This window comes from Phyllostomus discolor, chromosome 4 (assembly GCF_004126475.2).
Source record: "Phyllostomus discolor isolate MPI-MPIP mPhyDis1 chromosome 4, mPhyDis1.pri.v3, whole genome shotgun sequence".
Classification (NCBI taxonomy): Eukaryota; Metazoa; Chordata; class Mammalia; order Chiroptera; family Phyllostomidae; genus Phyllostomus; species Phyllostomus discolor.
The window spans coordinates 119797016-119817186 of record NC_040906.2 but is presented as its reverse complement, the minus strand read 5'-3'; the positions used below and the strand labels follow the sequence as shown (position 1 = coordinate 119817186).

Genomic DNA, 20171 nt, shown 5'->3' with positions numbered 1-20171 from the left:
AAAGTACTATGAACAACTACATGCCAACAAGTTGTACTACCTGGGTGAAATGTACAAATTGAAATGTACAAATTCCTAGAAACATACAATCTTTCAAAACTCAGTCAGGAAGAATCAAGTTGGTACAATATTCACAAATCAATAAATGTGATATACCACATAAACAAAATGATGGATAAAAATCCCATGATCCTATCAAAAGATACAGAAAAAGCATTCGATAAAATCCAGCACCCATTTATGATGAAAACTCTCAGCAAAGTGGGAATAGAGGGATCATACCTCAATACAATAAAGGCCATATATGAAAAACCCACAGGCAACATTATACTCAATGGGCAAAAGTTAAAACTGTTTCTCTTAAGGTCAAGAACAAGATAGGGCCCTGGCTGGAGCACCAGCCTACAAACTGCAGATTGAGAGGTTGCTGGTTTGATTCCCAGTCTGGGCACGTGCCTGGAATGCAGGCCAGGTCCCCAGTTGGGGGTGTGTGAGAAGCCACGGATGGGTATTTCTCTCCCTCTCTTTCTCCCTCCTTTCCCCACTCTCAAAAAATAAACAAAATCTTTAGAAAAAAAAGAGAGAGGGATGTCCACTGTCACCTCTGTTACTCAACATAGTACTAGAAGTCCCAGACACACATATCAGACAATATGAAATAAAAGTAATTCAAATTGGAAAGGAGGACGTGCAACCATCATTATTCACAGATGACATGATATTGTACATAGAAAACTCTAAAGCTTCCACCAAAAAAACACTAGTTTTAATAAATGAATTCAGCAAGAGCTATACAAAATTAATATCCAGAAATCGCTGACACTTATATACAGCAATAATAAATTAAAGAGGAAGTAAGAAAACAATCCCATTTACTATTGCAAAAAAAAAAGGGTAAGGTACCTAGGAATAAATTTAACTAGGGAAGTAGACCAGCACTCAGAAAACTACAGAACACTGAAGAAAAAAAAAAAGGTGACACAAACAAGTGGAAGCATATAGTGTTCATAGATTAGAAGAATTAATGTAAATGTCCATACTACCCAAAGCAATCTATAGTCAACACAATTTCTACTGAGGAAACATTCTGATTTTTCTTTTTCCAGGGTCACTTCTAAAAGTTACCAAAAGAACTTTTAATTTTGTAATTCTAACATCTTTCAACTATGCTGATGCTACTGGGGAATTTCTAAGGTTAAGATTCATATGACTTCCTCCTTAGATTCTTAAAACCACAGAAAGTTATAAAAAATTATATTTCTCTAATAACCAGCACATACCACATATACTATATTTCTCACCTAAAATAGCCTGACATTTTCCTATCATAGAGCTATCTACTACTTGCTTCACTATTACCAGTACAACTTTAGGCAAGAATTATATACTCCCTAACTAACTTTCAAAAATGTCAGGATAAAATGAAAAAATACATGCAAAGTATTTGCAAAGTATTAATACAAATAAAAGGTATTATTAGCCTATTAGCTATCCCTTCATTTTCATTGTCACGGTAACACTCTGATCTCTATTATATTTTAATATTTTATACTTTCCCTTCTTTATACTTTATAAAAGGGAAAGTAGTTCCCTCTACTTTCTCTTCTTTACAACTTTTCCTTTCATTCAGATTGCCTGTAAATACTACTCCACATGCACTGTATCACTGGCTTTAATCTACACTTTCGGCCTTAAATCCCATTATCCACCCCCATATTAAAACTTTCATTCAGTCAACATAGTCCATCTAATTATTTTTACCACAAAATACCCTTTGCTGTTGCAATAGAATACAATGAGTATTCATCTAACTTCCCATCTTTAAAGACCATTCCAAGTGTTATTTTTAACATATTTTCTGAATATTTTTCTAAGATCCTTTAACACCCATCATTTTTACCACACATTTGACATTCAGCCATATAAGGCATTACAATTTATCCTCCTTTTTCCATGCTGTCATCTCCCCTAATAAATTAAGATGAGGGAAGTACTCTTCGCACACTAACAAAAACATTTCATAGTTAATTACTAAGCAATTATTTATTGGAGTGCTTACTTTGTTTAATATCTCAATTACAAAGCAGCAAGTCCAATGGCATAGTGCCAAATATCAACAGACACTGATATTGAATCTCAAAGTTTATAACAACAAATAAGGCATTTGACTCTCTACTTTAGTCCCAAACATTGAAGTTGAGAATGTAGAGAGGTACAATAAATATTTTTCTTCTCAATTTTTTTTCCTTAGAGGGGAAGGGAGGGAGAAAGAGAGGGAAAGAAACATCGAATGGTTGCCTCTCACCTGCCCCCAAGTGGGGATCTGGCCCACAACCCAGGCATATGCCCTGACTGGGAAATGAACTGGCAACCTTTCAGTTTATAGCCTGATGCTCAACCCGCAGAGCCACACCAGCCAGGGCAAATTTAGTTTCAACTTGGCCTAATCATTTATACGAACACAACGAGAATAGCAATTGATCATAAAGGCTCCCTTAAATCTGCCTTGCTGGAATCTCATAAAAATCTCTAGTGTGCACAAAAGATTAAAAAATGGGCCACATACTTAACCTGACAAGCTCAGGTGAGGCCTACGTGCTGGTCTTACAAGCTCAGAGAACTAAAGCAACCACATAGAAAACTTTCTAACTAAAAGGAGTTGATGTGGGTAGTCACATCCTAGAGCATTGTTTTTCCTTAACAAAGGTCAATCTTCACCTTAACTGGGCCTGTCTGTTGTCTTTTCCCACCTAAGATAACACACCTGATAAAATACCTTTGGAATATCAAAGTAATTTCCTTGTTCCTGCACCACACCCCTCAAAGCACCAACCACCCCCACAGCACAGACCAAAAATCCCCTCACTGTTATAATTATCATATTGTCAACTGTTAACTGTTGTATACTCGCAAGTAAAATTAGTATGTCTATTCCTGTTCCTTTTTTAACATTTAAAAAATATATTGTATTGATTATACTATTACAGCTGTCCCATTTTCCCCACTTCACTTCCCTCCACCCTGCACACCCTCTCTCACCCACATTCCCCCCCTTTAGTTCATGTCCATGTGTCATATAAGTTCTTTAGCTTCTACATTTCCCATACTATTCTTACGCTCCCCGTTTTCTATGTACCATTTATGCTTCTTATTCCCTATACCTTTTCCCCCATTCTCCCCACGAACCCACTCCCTGCTGATAACCCTGCATGTGATCTCCATTTCTGTGATTCTGTTCCTGTTCTAGTTCTTTGCTTAGTTTGTTTTTGTTTTAAGTATGGTTGTTAATAATTGTGAGTTTGCTGTCATTTTACTATATGTGTTTTTTATCTTCTTTTTCTTAGATAAGTCCCTTTAACCTTTCATATAATAAGGGCTTAATTATGACGAACTCCTTTAACTTGACCTTATCTGAGAAGCACTTTATATGCCCTTCCATTCTAAATGAAAGCTTTGCTGGATAGAGCAATCTTGAATGTGCAGGTCCTTACTTTTCATGAGTTGGAATACTTCTTTCCAGCCCCTTCTTGCCTGCAAGTTTTCTTTTGAGAAATCAGCTGACAGTCTGATGGGAACTCCTTTGTAGGTAACTGTCTCCTTATCTCTTGCTGCTTCTAGGATTCTCTCCTTCATTTTAATCTTGGCTAATGTAATTATAGTGTGCCTTGGTGTGTTCCTCCTTGGGTCCAACTTCTTTGGGACTCTCTGAGCTTCCTGGAAGTCTATTTCCTTTGCCAGATTGGGGTAGTTCTCCTTTATTATTTGTTCAAATAACTTTTCCACTTGTTGCTCTTCCTTTTCTCCTTCTGGCACCCCTATAATTCGGATGTTGGAACGTTTAAAGATATCCTGGAGGTTCCTAAACCTCTTCTCATTTTTTTGAATTGTTTCTTCATTCTTTTCTGTTTGGTTGTTTCTTTCTTCCTTTTGGTCCATTTCATTGATCTGAGTCCCAGTTTCCTTTCCATCACTATTGGTTCCCTGTGCATTTTCCTTCATTTCACTTATTGTAGCCTTCATTTTTTCATCTAATTTGCGACCAAATTCAACCAATTCTGTGAGCATCCTGATCACCAGTGCTTTGAACTGTGCATTTGATAGGCTGGCTATCTCTTGATAGCTTAGTTGTATTTTTTCTGGGGCTTTGATCTGTTCTTTCATTTGGGCCATTTTTTTCATCTTGACACACCTGTTACATAGTGAGGGGTGGAGCCTCAGGTGTTCACTGGGGCTGGTCAACCCAGTTGCTGGTTTGTGATGACAGTTGCTGGTGTGGTATGTGGGGGAGGGCTCTGAGAGGGAACAATGGTGCCTGCTCCACTCTCTGTGGGAACTCAGTCCTTTCCGCTGCTTCCCCCAAGCAAACTGGGCCCTTCCGGTGCTGATCCTCGTGTTGGTGGGCTTGTGCACGTTCTAGGACCCTGTGGGTCTCTCCAACGAACTCTCCTATGAGGCTGGGAGTCCCCCCACCCCAACCCCCATTGGTGTTCTTAATCGGCGCCTTGAGGCTTCACTTCCCCAAACTGGCGCCCTGGGTTGTGTGGTCTGTCTGGCTCCCCAATTTCGCCGGGTTCATTTCCGAGCAGATGTGGGACCCCCGGTCAGCCGCCTTGTGTGCTGTGCCCCACTACACAATCCACCGCCTCGCTGGGTCTGCCCACTGCCACCCAGTGCCCAGGGTCTGCCAGCCGCTGACTGGGCACCCAGGGTTAGCCCTCTGCCATCTTGTGCCCCCGGGGTCCACCAGCCACTGCTTTTTTGCTGCAACGCCGCTCTGCCCCTCCTATACCAGTCTGGATGAACGTGTATATTTTAACTCCTTGGTTGCTGGACTTCCATACAGTTCAATTTTCTGTTGGTTCTGGTTGTTATTTTGTTTATAAATTGTTGTTGTCCTTATCTTGGTTGTGCGAGGAGGCACAGTGTGTCTTCCTACACCTCCATTTTCACCAGATGTCTATTCCTGTTCCCTTTTTATCCAGTCCCAGAGATTGCCCCCTTTCTTCTCAATTTTGACTTAATTCTTAAATACTATAAATCAGTGAGGTAAAGGTAAATTATTTGGTAACTTTGTACATGGAAAAAATGAAGTTAGTGCCCAAATCATATGTGAACAAAACAGAAAGCAAAACTGATAAAAGTCTCAGATTGAAAATCAAAACTTTAAAATAAACAAAAAGGAGTATTTTTAAGCCTTCTCTGTTCCCAAGTTATAGTTAGACAAGTCACAAAAAGTGTTTATGAAGGATAAAAGACACATAAGCAGAAAGACAACAAAGGATTAGTATTTATACTACTACTACAGCATTAAGAACTACAGCAAATTGAGAAAAAGAGCAAGAACTCAACAGAAAAATGGACAGATCTATATGAACAAACTATGCACAGGAAAACAAACTTAAATGTCAATAAATGTGAAAAGACGTCTAACTTCATTAGTAAAACAAAACCCTGAAAAATGGTGGATACTATTATAGATCTGTAAGAGTAGGCTCCCTGTTCCTCTCCTACTGGTAGAAGTTTAAATTGGTATAATTACCCCTGGCTGGCATAGCTCAGTGGATTGAGTGTGGGCTGCGAACCAAAGCATTGCAGGTTTGATTCCCAGTCAGGGCACATGCCTGGGTTGCAGGCCATGGCCCCCAGCAACCACACATTGATGTTTCTCTCTCTCTCCCTTTCTCCCTCCCTTCCTGCTCTAAAAATAAATAAATAAAATCTTTTAAAAAACTGGTATAATTACATATTGAGAAATATGACAATATTTAGTACAGATGAATATCTACATACTCTAGGATACAGCAAATTCCCTACTACATGTAATATCCTACAAAAGAATGTTAATAGCAGCATTGTTTTTAATAGCTAAAAATTGGGAAATAGCCCTCAGTATTCATAAAATATGGTAGAGACATACAACAGAATATAACACAACTGTTTTAAAAAAATAGTAAGTAATTAACTAGTTCTAAAGGAATTTCTACCATAAAACTACCCGTGCCTTCCTAAACATCTGATGATCTGAACACACACACACACACACACACACACGCCAAAATACCATTGATTATGTGAAACTTCTAAATCAAACACTAAAAATACTAATAATTGTATAAAAAGTTGGGTTTGGAGCAGACCAGTCTAAACCTATACAACTTTAGAACCTGAGCACTAAAAATGAAAATAAATAAGTAACAGTAATTGGAATCTCAGAAGATGGACAATAACTTAGGACCGTCCAAGCAGTCATGACAATGGATTCCTTGGGATATAGCAAGTGCATAAAAATAGCCCTGGCTGGTGTGGTTCAGTGGACTGAGTGCTGGCCTGCAAAGCAAGGGATCACTGGTTCCATTCCCAGTCAGGGCACATGCCTGGGTTCTCTCCCTCATTCTCTCTCCCTTTCTCCCTAAAACAATAAATAAAATAAAATCTTTTAAAAATGCATGAAAATAATAAAGTGGAAATGCTGATTTGTGGATGCTGAGACAGTGCAGACGGAAATGGAGGTGAGCACCAGGCGTTAAGAGTCCAATGGTACTAAGACTGTAACTTTAAGGAAAATACCCAAGTATAGATAATCATTTAAACAAACAGACAGACAGACAAGCTGAGAGCCTATCCCTTCTTTGCTATCACTGTAATTCTACACTCTTCATCACAATTCTCCTTACCTAGAAAATAAACTAACACAACTTTCCCAGTTACCTGACCTCATACCTGTATTTACCAATCACTTTTGAACTATCTAGTGTTACAAAATACACTGTAGCAGAAATGACTATATTAGGTACCCACACTGAAGTCTCAGGTAAATCTGTATACAACTATGTATCAGAAGAGATAACATACAAATTCAGAATACAGGCAGTTGGGGGAGAGAGAAATAAGAAGGCAACAAAGAAATCAATATTATCTACAATGTCCTGTCTATTATAAAGTAACGCTGAAGAAAAAAAATGACAAAATAATGATGTTCTATACATTAAGTTCATGTATCCTTGTTCTATATTCTTTATAAAGTATTTTTTAAATAATGGAAAGATGAGCTAATATTGCAAAGGGACACTAAAATGGACGTGTTTGTCACAAAACAAATTTAATGTCTATTACAGGCTGCAAAAATGATTTGATCTTTCTACCCACCTTCCTGCCCAATCTGAGTATCACTGCTCTTTAGTACAGGTAGCCAGAACAGTAACAGGGATGTGAATTTTCTATAGGGAACTAGTTCTACAATTCACTCCATAGTCCGATTTACAAAGTAACGAATGTACCTAATGTTCCCCTGAAATGCTTATTTTCAAATACACAATGAATTATTATAAATTACAACTTTCCTTTGAATCTTCACATATATATCTGAAGTGTTAAAGCAAATTATTACTATTAACTGAACTACTGACTTTATACAGATTTCATTTGTTTTTCTACTAATATTGTTTTCCCATTCCAGAATCCTCTCCAGGATACCACAAAGCATTTGGTCATCATGAATCCTTAGTCTCCTCTGGTCAATTCCAGTTTCTAGTCTTATTTTTCATGACCTTGAAATTTTTAAAGAGTACTGGTCAGGTATTTTGAAAAATGTTCTCCAATTTAGGTTTGTCTGATTTTTCCCTCAAACTTAGAATGGGATTATGAATTTAGGGGAATAAATACCACAGAGGTGAAGGGGATACATGTTATCAACATAAATCTTAACTGATAATGTTAGTCTTTATCACTTGTTTAAAGTAGTATTTGCCAAGTTACTCCATTGTGAAGTCACTGTCTTTTCCCTCCGTCTATTCTGTAGTCCAGCCCACTTCTGAAGGGGGCAAATGTTGAGGGGTAGGATATGGGAAAAAGTATCTACAAATCTTTAGAATAATTCTGTATTAATTTATCCCTTCAACATTTATTTATTTACTCAGCCATCTATATCAGCATGGACTCATGTATATTTATGTTCTACTTTGGGTAGTAATCAAATACTAGGTTATTTCGTTGCTCAAATTGTTCTAGCTCTGGACATTGGGAGCTCTTTCAGGTTGGCTCCTATGTTCCTTTGACATGAGCCCATCATTTTGTTATTTTGAGCACCTCCTTACTTTATGGCACTACTAGGTACTCTGATGTCATCTTGTATTTTCCTTGCTCCAGCCGCAAAATCAGCCATTTCTCTAAGGAGTCCTCCTTCCTTTTATTGGAAAATGATATTTAGAAATCAAGATCTGAGCACTGGGTGTCTATCTACTACTGTGCCACTGCTTCTAGACCTTCTAAGGAGAAAGAGCTCAGAAATATATGTATGTGTACTAATGCATATAGAACACACACATACATAATTATTTGTGTATGTACCTATATATATTTTAAACTAAACATGAGTTCATACTGACATCCTGACTCTAATTCTGTGACTTATTTTTAATCTCAGACTGAGCTTCCCTCTAATACCTAGCACACTCAAAATGTATTCTGTATTAGCAGGCAGTTCATTACACTCAAGTTCTACTATCAGTTGTAACAAAAAAGAAAAATAAAACACATTTCAAAATTGAGTCCCATGATAGGTCATTTCCAGTGCTGGGACTATACATGAACACATAATTAGAACTGTATACAAACCTGTTTTATTTATTTTTTAACCAATGTTGTATTACTTCAATATTCATTGACCCTTGAATAACACACATTTGAACTTTGCCAGCCCACTTAAGACACAATTTTTCAATAAATACTGTAAATACATTTTCTCTTATGATTTTTGTAGTATTTTCCTTTCTTTATTTTAATCCTCACCCAATGACACTTTTTCATGGCTTTTAGAGAGAGAAGAAGGAAGAGACACATCAGTGTGAGAAAAAAACATAGCCCTGACTCGTGTGGCTCAGTTGGTTGGGTGTTGTTCCACTAAGTGAAGGATCCCCAGTTGATTCCTCATCAGAGTAAATGTCTGGGTTGCAGGTTTGGTCCCCAGTGGGGATGCATATGAGGCAGCCACTCAATGTTTCTTTCTCACATCGATGTTTTGTTCTGTTCTCCCTCTCTTTCTCCCTCCTTTCCCCTTGCTCTATTAAAAAAAAAATCTCTTAAAAAAAAAAAGAAACAAACAAACATCATTCAGTTGCCTCCTGCACACACCCAGACTGGGGATGGTATACACCTAGACCAAAGATGGAACCTGCAACCTAGGTATGTGTTCTGATCAGGAACCAAACCCATAACCTTTGGCTGTAAGATTAACACTCCCACCAACTGAGCCACACCAGCCACAGCAATTTCTATAATAACATTTTCTTTTTTTCAATTTAAATTACTTTATTGTTGTTCAATTACAGTTGTCTGCATTTTCTCCCCACCACTCTTGCCCACCCTATTCAAACCCACCTCCCTCCCTTTCTCCCGCCCTCCCCCTTGGTTTTATCCATGGGCCCTTTATAGTAGTTCCTGAAAACCCTTCTTCCCACAGTCCTCTCCCCCCTCTCCTCTGGCTATTGTTATATTGTTCTTAATTTCAATGACTCTGGTTATATTTTGTTTGCTTTTTTCTTGTTTCACTTACTTTATTATAAGAATACATGTAACATATAAAACATGAGTTAATCGACTGTTCATGTTATCAATAATGCTTCTAGTCAACAGTAGGTTATTAGCAGTAAAGTTCTGGGGCAATCAATTACATACAAATTTTCAACTACACAGGGAAATCAGCATCCCTAACCCTTGTGTTGTTTAATGGTCAACTATATTTTCTCTTGAAAAGCCACTTTCCATTAAAAAAAAGAGAGAGAGAAATGAGAGACCAATGTCATGGCTTACTCTATATATACCATCAATACAACATTTTACAAAGAAAATAGAAATTATATGATTTGCCCTATATCACACCACCAGCAAAGGGCAAAGCTGGAACTTAACTATGTTTAAATCCAGTTTTTCTACTCCAATTCCCACAGTCTCTGCATTACATATCATTTTAGGTGATAAGAAGTAAGTCAATTTATAAAACAAAAAACAAAATCAAAAGTGAAAAACAAAACATAAAAACAAAAGTGACCTTCCCCCATAAGTTCAATTGCCTACTACAGCTTTTCTCAGTTGTTTCAAGACAGAAAATGTAGTTAGGGAAATGGTAGGTAGTCCATCTTCTCTAAAACCAATTAACAGAGTAAAGTATGCATTCATATTTAGAGTTAAAACCACAACTAAAACATAAAACAAACACAAAGTTATTCAGGGAACAAATATTTACTTAACAACTATTCTACAAGTTGGACAAGCAAATCAGACACACACTTTCGCCTTCCCAGAAGAACCCATAATTTAATGAAGCCAGGGATGTGGTTGGGTGTAAGAAACTTAATAGAGAATATAAGACAATTATAAGTGAAGTATAAATATCGAGATATCCTTTACTTTTTTCCCTTCTCTTAAAGGATTACTAATTTTATTAGTTTGTAATAGATTTGATTGTTTTCTGGCACAGGTGAGTAGAATGTTTACTAAAAAGGAATGTTTGGTTATAGTTGAAGAGTAACTGTTATTCTGATAGATTAACTAATGCAATGCTGAAAAGCAACTAGATACAATAAAACTTAAGTAGAGGCAACAATCCTGGATTTCTGCTCAGATTTTGTGTTTTATTAGCTATCTGACAGTGGGTAAACCATTTAACCTCTCAGTCTATATGTCACTATATTTAAAAGAAAGCTATCATTACCCTAACTACTTCACAAGACTTTTGAAGCCTCAAATGAGAATTTCACAGCAAGACTTGAAGTCCTCTTCAAATGCAAACAACTAATTACTTATTTAAAAATATAGATAGACAGGTAGATATATACAGATATATACAAACACAATGTTGTCACTTACAAGGACACCAAGAAACAATGACATAAAGTACAGAAGTACCTAGACCTCTAGTTTTTTAAATTCTGCATGGTAAAAATTTATCTAGAACATTTAGTTATATACATAAATAACATTAAGATAAAATGTTAAGATTAAATCCCATGAGGCAACAGCTAGAAATTTAACTGAAAATACTTACCTTAACAAAATTATCAGGAAACATTCCTCTTTTTCCATTTAGTTCTCCTTCTAGCCATCCTTCCTCCTGTAGTTTTTTCACATTCCTGATGATATTCCCAACTCGAATAGTTAATTCATCATCATGTACAGCATCATAGTCAAACTCCACAATATAGTCAACTGAAAACAAAACAAATTAAAATTTAACTCATAATACTATTAATCATATTACTAAACTTAGGAACCTGTTTAGCAACAATAATATTATACAAAAATATCAAGAATTTCCTCAACGATTTAAAATATTTGGCTACATAAGCAAATTTCTTGACTACCTTGGTATAAAGCACTGTACAAGTTTTAAGTAGAAGGCTCAATACAATGTATAATGCACGTCATCAGTTGTTCTTATAGTCAGATATTATACCCTTTGTGTTACGGGGGCAGAACTCTGGTCCCCATGATCTCATCTCTTGATAGTCATGTCCTTGTGTAATTCCCTTTTCATGAATGTGAACATGACCTGTACCTGACTTCTAACCAACAGAATGTGACAAACATGATGGACTGTATGTGATGACAAGATTATAATGTCCATGTTCTGGCAACTCATTTGCTGACTTTGAAGATGCAAACTGCCATATTGTGAGCTGGCCTATGGAGAGGGCCACATGCAAGTACCTGAGGGAGGTCTACAATTGACAGCCAGCAAAACACTGAGGCCCACAGGGAACTGAATGATGCCAACAACCATGTCAGCTTGGATCCTTCCTCATGGAAGGATTCCCCATGGATTGGATCCTTGACTGCAGCCTTGCAGAGCACCCAGCTGGCCATGCTCAGATTGCTAAACCACAAAATCAGTGAGATAATAAATGCATATTGTTTTGTGACAATACTGTTACAGAACAATACAAAAAGAATACACCTTAAAATAAATGTTTATAAGGATATATATTTTGCTTCCTTTAAGTACAAGATTTGAGATTATAGGACATGATTTATACATACCATTAATATTTTACATGTTCAATAAAAGTAATAACAGTAATAACTATTCTGATGGCACACTAGCCATACCTCCAATTCATCCTTCTTCCTCCCATAAGAATAAGAGAAAAAAGATTATACATATGCAAAACCTACAACCAAAAAAAAAAGGAAAGGGAATATGGGCAGACACTGTTGGTTACCAAACCAACAGACATTCCCATACTGACTCCCCCTCCTTCCTTTCTCGCTGAAGTTTTACAAGTGAGACCTCTCTCAGACCCAACAGGTCTAGTCAAGGCCAGTATTTCTCAAATAGTAATGTACAATTAAGTCATCTTACTTACTTGATCATCTTGTTAACTTGGGGAATCATGCTTAAATGCAGACTATGAATAAGTACATCCCAGGATACCTAATGTTGCTAGTCAAAGAGGCAAAAGTCTAAAGATAGTTGACTTATAATAATTTATACACACATACTCTGATGGGTTTTCAAATATGCATGTGATGGATGGATTCTGAGCAAGAGTTCTGGAAAGGTTTTATTTGACCTTAAATCCTGCAGACTTTGGATGTTCTTTGATGAGAATGTAATGCCCAAAACTGCTACAATTATTTGAGACAAGATAAAGAGCAGGTATGATTAGGATGAAAGAGAAGATAAAAATGACCTGGATCTTTGCTAAATTAACCAACCCAAGAATTACAATACCTTTAGATTTCTTGTTACAGAAGTAACTTTATCTTAACTTTTGAGTATATTTTACTCCGTATTTCTATCTGCAGCTGAAAACATCCCAACCTCAGAAGGAAGCCAGTGAGAATTTTTTAATAATAAATTTGTGAAAATGGATCCGTAACTGATAAAGCGAGGAACAGGAAGCCCAGAGAACTAAAAGAGATGCCAAACTGCTGTGCAGAACCACAGAAAGACCAGAAATTCACAACAGGAGGGCTCATGGGAAATGTAAAGCTGAAAATAGGGAAATTAATCTCCATATGGAAGAGTTGACACCAATTATCAACCACAATAGCTCTAAGACAATAATGCTAAGTAGGCAGGCACTTTTCTCCTAAGGCAAAAAAATTAAAGGGTTAATCACATATATACACACACGTGCACACACAATTTGGGGAAACCAGTACAGCTACTAAGAATGAGAGCTGGTTTCTTAGAGAAATGACTACTGATTTTCAGAATTTAAAGGTCTCCAGAGCTATGGGCAGTTCCCCACCTGCTAACTGTAAAATAAAACTCTAAGTCCTATCAACATAAACAGAGTTCCCAATCAGCTTTTTACTAAAAGGAACCAGAAATCTTTGGAAATACAGGCAATTCCAGGGTTAACGCAGGAAAAGTACAAAATAAGCCTGGAATATAGTGTTGTGTCACAAAGCAAGGAAGTTCTCAAAGATGAGGTGATGCCAAAGGACACGGAGAAGTGATATTGAAAGGCTCCTACTGCTCTGGCTGGTATAGCTCAGCAGGTTGGATTGTCATTCCATAAATGGAAAGGCCACGGGTTCAATGCCCAGTCTGCCTAAGTTACAGGTTCAATCCCTGGTCAGGGTGAGCACGAGAGGTGACCAATCAATGTTTCTCTCCTCTTCTCTCTCCTTCCCTTCCCTTCTCTAAGCATGTCTTTGGGTGAGGAATCAAGTGAGGGAGGGAGGGAGGGAGGGAGGGATAAAATTAAAAGGCTCCTGCTGGCCCTATCAGGAAACCCTCAGCACCAAAATAAATAACACTAGAAACTGACTATACTCCATTGACTAAAGAAACCATTAAGTCCACACATGCATAAATATTTCTTAAATTTTATGGTTGAATTATGATTAAGTAGGAAAAGGTCCTGGTTTTTAGAAATTACACACTAAAATATTGTGAAGAAAGATCCTAGTCAGGAAAAAAATTATTTTTTATTTATTTCTTTTTAGAGAGGGAAGGGAGGGAGAAAAAGAGAGAGAGAGAGAGAGAGAGGGAGGGAGGGAGGGAGGGAGGGAGAGAGACATCAATGTGTGGTTGCTAGGGGCCATGGCCTGCAACTCCGGCATGTACCCTGACTGGGAATTGAACCTGCGATACTTTGGTTCGCAGCCCACACTCAATCCACTGAGCTATGCCAGCCAGGCACAGGAAAAAATTCTTTATACTGTACTTCTAAAATTTCTACATTATTTCAAAATTTTTAAAAATTTAAACATGTGCAAATTTGAATCCTCAAGAAATTTATAGGCATGCATCAAAGATATTGCAATTTCAGCCCTTACCAGTGTGGCTCAGTTGGTTTGAGTGTTGTCCCACAAAGCAAGGGTCGCCGGTTCAATTCCTGGTCATGGTACACGTCTGGGCTGTGAGTTCAGTCCCAGTCAGGGCTCATTTGAGAGTTCACTAATCAGTGTTTCTCTCTCACATCAATGTTTCTCTCCCTGTCTCCCTCCCTTCCCCCTCTTTAAAAATGAATTAAAGTCTTTTTTAAAAAGACATTGCAGGTTCAGTTCCAGACCACTGCAAAAAGACAATACTACAATAAAACAAGTGATACAAATTAGTAAGACAACAATGAAGTTTGCCATATCAATTGAGTCTTCCTTTCATGAATGATTTTTATATACATTGCAATGCTGTTTGATAGCATTTTTCCCATAAAACTTCTTTCACATATACAGGCTCCACTTCTAATTCTAGTTGTCTTACTATTTCCACCACCTTGGTAGTTACTTCCTCCACTGAAGTCTTGAACCCCTCAGTCACCCACATTAGTTGTAATCAATTTCTTCCAAACTCATGTTAATGTTCTTATTTTGACCTCTTCCCATGAATCAAGAATGTTCTTAATGATATCTAAAATCATGAATTATTTCCAGATTTTCAATTTATTTTGCCCAGTTCCATCAGAGGAATTACTATCTATGGCAGCCATAGTCTTCCAAAATGTATTTCTTAAATAATAAGACTTAAAAGTCAAAATTACTTCTTCACTCACTGGCTACAGGATGAACATTGTATTGGCAGGCATGAAAACATTAATCTCCTTTTACATCTCCAGGCTTGGGTGACGAGGAGCATTCTCAATAAGCAGTAATAGTTGAAAAGGAATCTGTTTTTCTGAGTAGTAAGTCTGCACAATGGGCTGAAAATATTCAGTAACATTGTTGTAAATAGGTATGCTGTCATCCAGGCTTTGTTGTTCCTTTTGTAGAGCACAGGCAGAGTAGATTTAGCATAATCTTAAGGCTCTAGAATTTTCATAGTAAATGAGCACTGACTTCAACTTAAAGTCACCAGCTGCTTTAGCCCCTAACAAGACAACCAGCCGATCATTTGAAGCCAGGCACTGACTTACCCTCTCTCTCTAGCTATTAAAGTCCTAGACAGCATCATCTTCCAATACAAGGTTATTTCATGTACATTGAAAATCTGGTGTTTATATAACCAATCTTCATTAATTATCTTAGCTAAATTTGTGGACACTTTGCTGAAGCTTCTACATCATCATTTGCTGCTTCACCTTGCACTTTTATGTTATGAAGATGGCTTCTTTCCTTAAACCTCATGAACCTCTGCTAGCATCAAACTTTTCTTCTGCAGCTTCCTCACCTCCCTCAGCCTTCACAGAAATGAAGAGTTAGGCACTTATTCTGAATTAGGCTTTGGGTTAAAGGAATGTTATGGCTGGTTTGATCTTGTATCCAGATCACTAAAACTTTGTCCATATCAGCAATAAGACTGTTTCACTTTCTATCATTTGTGTTCGCTGGACAAACAATTTTAATTTCCTTCAAGAACTTTCCCTTTGCATTCACAACTTGGCTAACTGGAGCAAGAGACCTAACTTTTGGTGTATTTTGGTTCAACATGCCTTCCTTACTAAGCTCAATCATTTCTAAAGGCTTTGGATTTAAAGTGAAAGACTGCTATTCTTCCATTCACTTGAACACTTAGAGGCCACTGCGGGGTAATTAATTGGCTTAATTTCAATGACTTATTGAAAAAGGTATCTTTGTTCACCTGGAAACTGCACCAAACATTCTAACAATGCAGCTATGTTGAAGGCTTTGGGCCATGCAATATCCGTTCTACCTCTATAGGGGCTGGAGACTAAAGAGCAGTCACAAGGGTGGTCAACTATATCTTCTCAGTAAAACTGGACACTAAGGCTCAGGTGAGCTTCCCTGGTTGGCAATACTCTGCATAATGCTACATATCATTATCAGGTGGAGTTAATACTGCCCATGATTCTGGGGAGAAGACCACAGGAAGCTCTAGGCCTGGAACCTTCCTGGACTCTGCCCCATGCTTTGCTTCCCTTAGCTGATTTTAATGTGTATCCTATTACCATAAGAAACCATAGCCAAGAGTATGACTGCTTTCAGTGAGTTCCCTGAGTCCTTCTAGTAAGTTATCGAACATTAGGGTAGTTCTCGGAACCCCCAAACTCTGCGGGTGTCAGAAATGAGGGCAGTCTTATAAATGCTAACCCATACTGTAGCACTTTTCTACATATACATATATAAAAATAAGTTACTAAAAAAACTATAGCCACCAGATCTTATGTAACTGAAAAGTTAAAACTGTTTAAGTAAGATCTTATTTAATACTAGAGTTTGGTACACAACTATGTGCAGATCATCATTCCAAGAATTGGCACATTCCATATTTTAAAAACTCAAAAAAATCACTCTTTCATTGAAAACTGGCATGTTAGAAAGTAAATTAACAATACTCCACCACTTAAAACAACTGTGTCTTACTAAATTAAGAAAAGGGATTTGCATGGAGTATTTGCCTAAGGTGAAGAAATAAATGTTGCACTGGTCTGGTTAGAGAGTCATCCTGATGTGCCAAGGTTATGGTTTCGATTACCAGTCAGGACACATATATTAATCAACCAATAAATGTATAAATAAGTGTAACAAAAATGAATGTTTCTCTCTAAAAATCAATTTAAAAAAATAATAGCTAAATAAAAATGGGGGCAATATATACATACTGATAAACGCGGCAGTATTATAAAAGTATACAGACTCTATCACTGATGGCTCTTCCACCTGACCCACTCCTTTTATCAAACCAATCATTTAAGATTAAAGTTTTTGTATGTGGATTACTCATCTTTCATTTCAAATGTGATCATCATTGAAAGAGAAAGTGAAATTTAAATTAATTACTTAGGTACTTATCAGTTTATTTTTAAAGTGTGAAGAAAGCAACCCAAATTGATCATATATCACATTTTAGTGTTTATGTGACATGTTAATAGATTTTACAATATGACATCAAAAAAGTGATCAAACATTTAGACAATTTAGACCAACAGTCCCAGAAAAAAAAAACAATTAAAAAATCTGGATGGAATATAAAATCACCTTCTTAAAGATTTAAAACTGCAAATATAATAATAGAATCAGTTGAAAGAAATCCAGATGAGGAATGGAACTGAGAGCTAATTATAATACTGTGGTTCTTTTGCCCTAGGAAGTACTGCCAAGTCTAAAGACATGACTGAGGGGCTAGACTGTACTTTTAAAAGTTCTGTGACTCCAGGGTATAAGACTGGAGTCCCAGGACTATCAAGGGTAGTACCTCTGAGAGACCATACACACAAATGTGGATCCTAAACAAGTGCACACAGGCACTGGAGTCCAGTTTAATATTATTTGGATGACTCAGGACACATCATATCTTGACTGTGGGATTGTGGTTCCAGATAAAACAGAAGTAACCAAAATCTTCTCCAGGAAAAGATATCCTAGACCCCAAATTGTGTCTATTTTTTTTAAATTTATAACATCCAGCGACAAAAAAGACAACCAGACATGTAAAGTAACAAAAAAATATAAATAAGTACCTACAGAAACAAACAAAAGAAACATTCCAATAAACTCCAGATACTGAACTCATCAGATACAGACTTTAAAACAATAACATTTCCATGTTTAGATATAAAAGTTCTGCTTGAAAAACTGACACGCAGCTAAATATTGCACATAGTGAGAATTTACACTAGAAAAAGAACCACAAAAATATTCTCAAACTGAGGAAGACAATAAGCAAAATTAGGAACTCAACAAATGAGTTTTTGTAAAGTATACTAGACATAGCCACAGAAAACTAGCTAAAATGAAAACAGGTAAAAAGAAACTAACCAAAATGAAGCTGAGAAAAACAAACATATGGGAAATATAAAAGAGAATGTAAGAGACATAGAAGATAAGGCAGTCTAAAATGTTCAATTGGAGTCCCAGAAGAATATAAAAGGTAAATAGCTGAAAGGTTAATAGCTATGAATTCACCAAACTGATAAATGACATTCAATCCATGGAGTCAGGAGGTCTAAGCTATTCCAAGCGGTTAAACAAAAAGAAATCTGTAAATTACAAGTAGCAAATTACAAAAACAAACAAACAAACAAAAAATCAAAGACAAAGAGGTAAAACATCTTAGGCAAGTTAAAAAAGAGAAGTTACATAAAAAGTGACACATATGATCAGCTCCCAGCAGCAACAGAAGCGAGAAGCCACAGGATTTAGTGTCTCAATGTACAGAAAGAAAATAACTTGAAATCATAAAGACTATACCAGAGAATATACCCCTAAAAACAATAGAAAAAATAAACACTTCTGACAAGCAAAAGCTGGGAAGAACTAAAAGAAACTGTAAAGGATATCCTCTGAGCAAAGCTCCAATATGTAAAAGATCCAATATGAAAAATGTCAGAAAGGTGAAAAGTAAAAGAAGTGGAATATATAGGTATACAAACACTGAGTAAAATAGTGACACAAAAATTAACGCAAAATGCATTAAAGACTTGAATGTAAAACCTGAAACCATAAAACACCTATAAGAAAATAGGTGGTAACCTCCTTGACATCAGTCCTGGCAGATTTTTCAGAGTTGACATCAAAAGCAAAAGCAACAAAAGCAAAATGAACAAGTGGGACTTTATAAAATTAAAAAGCTTCCCCACAGCAAATAAACCCATCAACAAAATGAAAATGTAATCTACCAAATGGGAGAAAATATTTGCAAATCACCTATCTGATAAGAAGTTAACATCCAAAATGTATCAAGAGCTCACAACTCAACAGGAAAAAAAAAAATCCTATTAAAAAAAAGGGCAGAGGATCTGAATAGACATTTTTCCAAGTACGTACACATGACCAACAGGTACATGATAACTAAATAATATGCAGCAACGTGATTATAGTTAATACTATATTGCATATTTGAAAGTTGCTAAGAGTAAAACTTTAAAACTCTTATTACAAGAAAAAAATGTGTAACTATGTATATGGGTAATGAAAGTTAACTACACTTATTGTGGTGATTATTTTGCAACATACATAAATATTGAATCATGCTGTACAATGAAATTAATATTATGTGACAATTATACCTCAATATTAAAAACCTAAATAATAATATAGAGGAAGTTAAAATTTATAAAGATTAAAATAGCAGTAGTATAAAATTCAGGAGTGAAAACCATTCTAAGATCTTTGTATGGTATAGAAGAAAAAAGGTATCCATTAACATTTGATTTTTAAAAGATAAGAATGCACATGGTAATCACTCAAATTACAGAGTATAAAAATGCCAAGCCATTAAGTCCCCCCCAAAACAAAGAAAACTTGACTTACAGTTTCAGCGCCAACATGTAAAAAGCTAGGAAGCTGTCATTCTTACCCTTACAACAAGAAAAAGCTAAACAAACTAAAAATCAATGACTTTCCTTGGACCTATCAGAGAATTGAGGATACAGGGGAAACCACCACTTCAAGATATGGAGAGACAGGCATGCATATTCAGAGTGTCACAGCCAAGATCTACTGGATCACCTCTAGTAGAAACCACTGGAGTCATAAACTGGGAAGAGCACTATTACCAGTTTCCCAGAGCAGTCATAAACTAACACAAACTAGGTAACTTAAAAGATGACATTCTTCTCACAGTTATAGCTCTGGAGACCAGAGCACAAAATCAAGGTACCCAGCAGGGTTGGACCTTTCTGAAGACTCAATAGAAGAATTGCTCCACACTTCTACCTTGGCTTCTGCGGGCTGCCAATAATCTCTGGAACTCCTTGGCTTGCATAATTACAACCTCTGTCTCCATGTGCACACACTTCCCCTTATATATCTCTGTCTTGGAT

At 36.6% G+C, this 20171-nt stretch overlaps 1 protein-coding gene across 2 annotated transcripts in view; it reads right to left on the bottom strand.

The window, feature by feature from the left end:
* LOC114494981 (CD2 associated protein) overlaps positions 1-20171 on the bottom strand; it is a 158717-nt gene that overhangs the window by 117721 nt on the left and 20825 nt on the right. For both annotated transcript variants that reach the window (XM_036024200.1, XM_036024199.1), the window contains exon 2: positions 11042-11202. In XM_036024200.1, coding sequence (XP_035880093.1) covers positions 11042-11202 — 161 coding nt within the window. The remainder of the gene's footprint in view (positions 1-11041; positions 11203-20171) is intronic.